The 6,342-nt window shown below is 56.7% G+C and overlaps 1 protein-coding gene across 1 annotated transcript; it reads right to left on the bottom strand.

Moving 5' to 3' along the window:
• Positions 1 to 2,219: 2,219 nt before the first annotated feature.
• TRADD (TNFRSF1A associated via death domain) lies at positions 2,220 to 4,811 on the bottom strand. Its single transcript, XM_020884919.2, has 4 exons — positions 4,661 to 4,811; positions 3,485 to 3,762; positions 3,204 to 3,402; positions 2,220 to 3,068 (listed from the first exon to the last, which is right to left on the bottom strand). The coding sequence occupies exons 1-4, from the start codon at positions 4,809 to 4,811 to the stop codon at positions 2,758 to 2,760; spliced, it is 939 nt and encodes a 312-aa protein (XP_020740578.2). The 3' UTR covers positions 2,220 to 2,757.
• Positions 4,812 to 6,342: the final 1,531 nt, after the last annotated feature.

The following is a 6,342-nucleotide window of genomic DNA, read 5'->3' as shown; positions in this document are numbered from 1 at the left end:
AGGGCGGCCATGGACGGGGCCTGGGCCAAATGCAACGTTGGCAGGAAGGGGGACCAGGGCCGCTGCCACGTGACCCTACAGCTGTGTGCGCCCGGACATCTGGAGCTCAGCTCCGCCCTGGCGCCGCGGGAACGCTGTCTCCAAGTGGAGACTAATCTCTGAAAGGGATCCTCACGGTCAGCTCTCTCTCCGGAAGGCTCAGAGAGGTGAGTTCTGGTCTTCGTTCTGACTTGAACTCCCCAATTCTGCCTTTCCAGGGGACAGGAAGAAGCACTAGCCTTTTTGGTTAGTTTCCCACCCTTGCCTCTCCGGAGCCAGAAGGGAGCCGGAAGGGAGCCCCAGCGCAGGCGGGCTTGGCATCCCCCGGCCCCTCCCAGGCCATCCTTGGAAGTGCCTCTTTTATGCATACCAGAAGCCCTGGTTCCCCAAGTACGCGGAGCCACCTTTCTCCTGGTTCTGCCAGGCCCACCAGCAGACACAGCACACACACAAGGACCAAGAGGACTGCTTGCTGAGTTCTCACAGCCCTGGCAGCAGCTGTCATGGGCCATGCCCAGATGAGGATATTCCTTCTCAGGGAGTCAGGTGACTCGCCCAGGATCAAACAGACAGAAGGTAAGAGCACTGCCCAGGACTTCTGGAATTCCATCCAGGACTCTTTCCTCTGTCTCCCTTGCCCCTCTGCCTACCCATCCACAGGGATACAGGAGAGGGGGCCAACCCTGTCTGCTATAACTTCACAGATAAGCACTTCAATCTTTCTTCGCAGAGGCAGTTCTGAGTCCTCTAGTCCCTAGTGGCCCAGGCCAGCATGGCCTACTGCAGGAGGAAATCACCATGCCTGGGCCCACTGCAGGCCAGACAGGCTGGCAGGGATTGGTTCAGCTTGGGGAACTCCCGAAGTAGGTCAGTGTGCAAATGGTTTGATGGGAACCCAGTGGGGCAGAGAGGTGAAGACTGAGAGGCCAGGCCTTGCCCAGTTATGCTGCCACCTCTCTCTCCCTGGAACTCAGAGCCTCCAGGTCCCAGCCCATGCAGTGGGGCCTGGAGTAGACAACCCCACCGCATCCCCCCCACCCCGGAGTTTCTGAGGGCAGACTAGGGAACCAGCACTGCTACCCAGCGCCATCCTCCTTCTCCGTGGCTATGACTGCTCCTTCTGACTTCTTCTCACCAATGTTCTCCTTCCAAAATAAACCCTCCATCCTGGGCCTCACTCTCCTGCTCACAGACTTTTCAGGAGTCCTCTCCTATCTGTGGCTTTCTCTACTGCTTCCATCCCATCCCTCCCGTGGTCTGGTATCAGGCTGTCCCCACTATGTCCCAGACACAGCCTCCACCTAGTAACCTTTTCCCTGACTCCAGTGGACACTCCTCGGCCTTCACAAATTCTCAGCCTCCATCACAGCAGGGAGAGCCATTCCTCTGGCTTCCAAATCTGGTTTTCCTCCTTCCTCTTTGGGTTGTTCTTTTTTCCAGTTGGCGTCCTTCAGGACCTCCCCCTGGGCTGTCCCACCCACACCCACCTGTACGTTTTGGAGTCCTTAGCCTTGACCCTCTCCTGAACTCAAAACTACAGCTCTAGCCATCCTTGAACTCTGGGTGTTCGACAGGAACATCACACCCAGCTAGTCCCAAAGAGAGCAAGTGCTTCACTTTCCCCAGGGCCCCTATCTCAGCAGGCAGATCCCTCCTCCCATCTAACTGGCAAAATCAGAAACTCTGGAGTCCTCTCCCCGCTCTCTCCTCTTTTAGTGTCACCAGGCCTGTTGTCCTTTGTCCTAAACAGCTCTCGGTGTTCATCGTTTTCCTCCATCTCTACTGCCAACTGCCTCAGCCTGGGGACTGTACTCTCTCTCCCTCTGAATCCTCACTCCCAGCCTGAACTGTCAAACCCCCTTAAAGGCCTCTCACTCGCCTCCGGATGAAATCCAAACTCTTGTAAAATGGTTCCCCAGACCCCATACTCTCTGCCTCCCCGACTCTCCAGTGGGTCTCTGCAAATCCACCCACTCCTAGATCCAGCCACTGTAAACCTTCTGTTCTAACATCCCTCCCTCCCACCTTCCTCAAGACTTCACCTGAGGCTGGCCATGTCCAGAATACTGCCCTTCTCTCATTCCACCCCTCCCCAGCTCCAATATTCACACTCATCTCTCCCCAAGGAAGCCTAACCCCTAACCTGGGTTAGGCCCCTGCTCATTTGTTCCCACAATGCCTTGTATTTTTCACATCCAAAAAATGAGTAGTATTTTATTACTTTATATTCAGAGTCCCACACTGATCGTGAACTGACTACAGACAAGATTCGTGTGTTTTGTTCACCACAGTATTTGCAGCACCCAGGATGATGCCTAGGATACAGCAGGTCCTTAATGAATAATAATGAATGAAGAGGTAAAGTCTGGCTGAAACCCTTCTAGGGTGGGAGAAGGTGAAGCAGACCTTGCAGCAGGTCTGTTCTAGATACTAGGACAGACACCCATTCACTCTGTCTCTGTCCTAGTATCTAGAACACAACTGCCCATTAGCACCCCAGCAGACACGGTGGGTGCTTGTCTGACTCCTGGAGAGGGCCGCCATCATCTCTGCGCAGCAGCTCCAGCAACTCAGCTAAGTGGGGTTGCTAAGTGTGGTCTCAGAGTCGCGTGGTGGACAAGAGGTCAGCAGTAGCAGCAGGAGGGACCCTACGGTCATCCAGATGCTCCAAACCCTGGCTGGGCAACTGACTGACCTCCCCTTTCTCTGGTACTCTGCCTAGGCCAGGCCGCCGTCAGGGTTCGCCAGGCCCAGCAAGTCCTCCGCCAGGCTGGTGAGCTCGTTCTCCTCGAGCGCCTCCACCAGGCGCTGCAGCGTGGCGCGGCGGCCCTCGGCCTGCACGAAGCGCCGCAGCAGCTGGAAGGCCTGCTCGTACAGCCCTTCGCGCTCGTATTCATAGGCCAGTGAGTCCAGCGCCGGGTCCCGCAGCGCGCGGCAGCTGCGCTGCAGAGAGCGCCCCACCTTGCGCCACTTGAGGCCCACGGAGCGGGCGAACTTCTGTTGATCCTGCAGGTTCAACGGCCGGTTCACTGCAGAGAGAGTGGGGAGGGAGTGAGCTTGGGATACCCTTCCATTCCCGCCGTGACTACCCCGCCCAGACCTCGCCCCTCCCCAAGCTTCATCCTCCTGAGGATCCTGCCTCTCCCTTTCTCTGGGAGTCTCACCTATGAGCTGACCCTGGAAGAAAAAAGTCTGGCCAGGCGGCGGGGGTGGCGGTTTCTCCTCTGGCGGAGAAGGTGCCAGAGACTGCGAGGGGGCTGGGGTGCCTTGCACGTCGCCCCCTTGGCCCGCTGCCGAGCCGCACGTCAGATTCCTGAGCGCATCCTCCAACTCGGTGAGTTCCTCATCCCGGAGCCGGTCAGGCTAGAGAGGAGAGTGTGGCGTCGGTGGAGGTCTCCTTAGCGAATTCCCGCCCCACCCGACCCTGGCCCCAGCCCGGCCGCACCTTCTGCGCGCATATGCAGTTCAAACAGTGCTCCTCGTCGGTCAACACGGCATCCAGCTGCTCGGCGCCAGCACGCAGCTCCAGTTGCAGCGGCACCGCGTTCAGGGCCAGTGCCCGAGCCAGGCACCCTTGCAGCGTGGCTCGCAGCGCCCCCTCGCGGTAGGCGCGGAGGAAGCGGCCGCACGTCTGGCGCCCGCTGAAACGCAGTTGCACGATCAGCTGCGGGTCGCTGCGGTGGATCTTGAGCATCTGCAGCAGGTCGGGGCTCCCGCCACTCTCTGCGGAGGCGGGCAGTCAGGCGCCATGCAGTCCCCATGCGGGGCCATGCTCCATGAGGCCGGAGAAGGAATGAAGGCCGAGATGAGATGCCTTCCCCACCCCCAGACACCTAGGGGCGTGGTATACCCCAGAGCTCCTGGCTGGGAAGCAGAATGGGGAGGTAAACAGCAACAACCCAGAATAAAGGCCAGGACCTATCACAGGGATCACTCTGAGACGGAGTGGGTGCCACTCTTGCCGCATCCCTGAAGCCTCAAATGAGGGTGGGCAAAAGGGACGTGGAAGAGACTGCAGCGTAGAAAGGGGCGTTTGCCCTGGGCAGCCAAGACCTCTGGGTAGGCAGCTGGCCATGCAGTAGGCGGGTTTCAGGTCTTCCGCCTCCTAGTACTGCTGCCCTCCTCCCAAGGAGAGGGGCTCTCGCTGGTCTGAGGCTGGGGCCAGATCCCCCAACCAGCTTCAACCTCCTGTGGCCTCAACCCTGAGATGGGAAAAGTAGGCTGGAAAGGGAGGTACTGGGGAAGGATCTTGGGCAAGGAGTGCTGCAGTGAGAGAGGAAAAGAAGAGAGAGAGTGGTAAAATTAGAAAGCAGTGAGCAAGCGGCCTGATCTGGGGAGTGGGGGGGGGCATGGAGTAGGGGGATATTAGTGCACACATAGGTAGACTATACACAGACACAGAGACACAAGTCTATACCCAAGGGCACTTATGCGTGCCAGAGAAGAAAGACCCTACATAACCAGGCATCCTTCTCCTGTCATCCCCAAGGAATCTTTTCTTCAAAGCGGTGATTAAACACAAGCCCACAGAGTTGAAGAGGTGGGGGTCTTAGTCTCTGGCCCCGCCCACAAAAGGCCCCAGGCCCCCCTTTCTTCCCCAAGTGCCTGCCCAGCCACACACCTGCCAGGGCAGTCCGGAGAGCCCTGTACATTGCCACTTTCTGCTGCTGGTGAGCGTAGGCATCGGACAAGACCACTTTGTCCAGCGAGGACTCCACAAACAGGTACGCGCTGCCCACCCACTCCTCAAGCCCATTTGGCCCAGCCGCCATCTTGCCTCCTGGGCAAGGAGAGATAGGCATTCAGATCACCCCTGGCCCAGCCCTGGAGACAGCTGTCCAGTCCCACGTCACCCAGCTGTCCCCACTCAGCTGGCACGCTTGTGAAGGTAAGTTCATAATCCCCTCGGCAGCTTCTTGTGCTTCTGGCCCCAGCTTAGCTAAGAGTTGTAGTCAGGACTGTACCTCCACTGCCTTCTCTGAGAAAGAGCCCAAGGTCACAGGGGTGAGGAGAGGGACAGTGTTGCAGTAAAAGCAAAGTTCTGCCCCCTCCTCAGGGGAGGGTGTCTCTCTTTTCAAAGCTGACTGGAGACACCCTCCTGGATGGTGCCCACGCCCCACAGCACAACCAGACTCATGTCCTGGTATGCCCTCAGTTCAAATTTGAGGATCCCTGCAGGGGTTCCACAGCTCCCCCCCAACCTAGGTTTCTTCGCTGGCCTTCCTGCTGTACCTCCTGGCTTCACTTTAAAGGACACCTGTAGTTTGCGCCTGCCCAGATTCTCTCCCCGAGTCCTGACTGATCTCTGGGGACTTCCCTCTTCCCTTTACTCAATCCACAGGCCTGTTGGAAGGGCTAATCTCACTCCTGACGTCCAGCCTAACCAATCTGCATCTTCCATTCACCTTCCTGAAATGGTTTGTTCTGAGTTGGGCACAGGATTCATACTGGACCTATTGGAATCAACCTGCAATTTGGGCTTCCCTGTTGGCTCAGTCAGTAAAGAGTCTGCCTTCAATGCAGGAGACCTGGGTTCAATCCCTGAGTCGGGAAGATGTGGAGAAGGAAATGGCAACCCACTCCAGTATTCATGCCTGGAGAATTCCATGGACAGAGGAGCCTGGTGGCTACAGTCTATGGACTCAAAAGAGGCAGACACAACTTAGCAACTAAAGCAACAGGAAAGAGGAACAAGCTTCCCTTTCCTATGTTGAAGCTGAGCTAGAAGGAAGGGTAGGTCTCCTTTGCTATTCTCAGCCTGACCAAGAATGAAACTGGCACAGAAAGCTGCAGGGCCAAGAGATGAAGAAGTGCACCTCCAACCACACCGAGTCCCCGGCTCTAGCTGCCTCTCGGACTTTTCTGTTATGTGAACTAAATCCTTCCTTTTTAGTCTCAAGTTCTTGGAGATAGTCTGTTGTCTGACGCCATTCAAGTTGTTCTGTTACAGGCTCCTTCTCTGTCCAAACACAGTCAGGGCCCTTGGCATTAGCATCTCCTCTAATCTATCTTCGACAAAATCCTAGCTCTAGATCAAGGAGCAAAATTCTCAGTCAGCCATGGCAGTGGCCTGTCAGTGGCCTCCCAGCTACAGCACCATGAGCAACAGGTGGAGACCTGCCCTGCCTCTTCCTTCACCCCTTACCCGAGGCAACATTATACCCTTTTTTAAGAAAAATGGGTTCAAGGGAATTCCTTGGGGGTGCTTTCACTGCCAGGGGCCTGGGCTCAATCCCTGGTCAGGGAACTAAGATCCCTCAAGCTGTGCAGTGCAGCTGGCAAATTTAAAAAATAGTAATAATA

The sequence above is a fragment of the Odocoileus virginianus genome, chromosome 20 (assembly GCF_023699985.2).
Source record: "Odocoileus virginianus isolate 20LAN1187 ecotype Illinois chromosome 20, Ovbor_1.2, whole genome shotgun sequence".
NCBI classification, from domain to species: domain Eukaryota; kingdom Metazoa; phylum Chordata; class Mammalia; order Artiodactyla; family Cervidae; genus Odocoileus; species Odocoileus virginianus.
This window is presented reverse-complemented; position numbering and strand designations above follow the sequence as displayed.

Coding starts and splice junctions, on each gene's coding strand:
- TRADD (XM_020884919.2), bottom strand. CDS start 4,811: ATGGCGGCTGGGCCAAATGGGCTTGAGGAGTGGGTGGGCAGCGCGTAC. Junction 3,763..4,660: donor TCTCCGGACTGCCCTGGCAG/GTGTGTGGCTGG, acceptor CCGCCTCCGCAG/AGAGTGGCGGGAGCCCCGAC. Junction 3,403..3,484: donor ACTGCATATGCGCGCAGAAG/GTGCGGCCGGGC, acceptor TCTCCTCTCTAG/CCTGACCGGCTCCGGGATGA.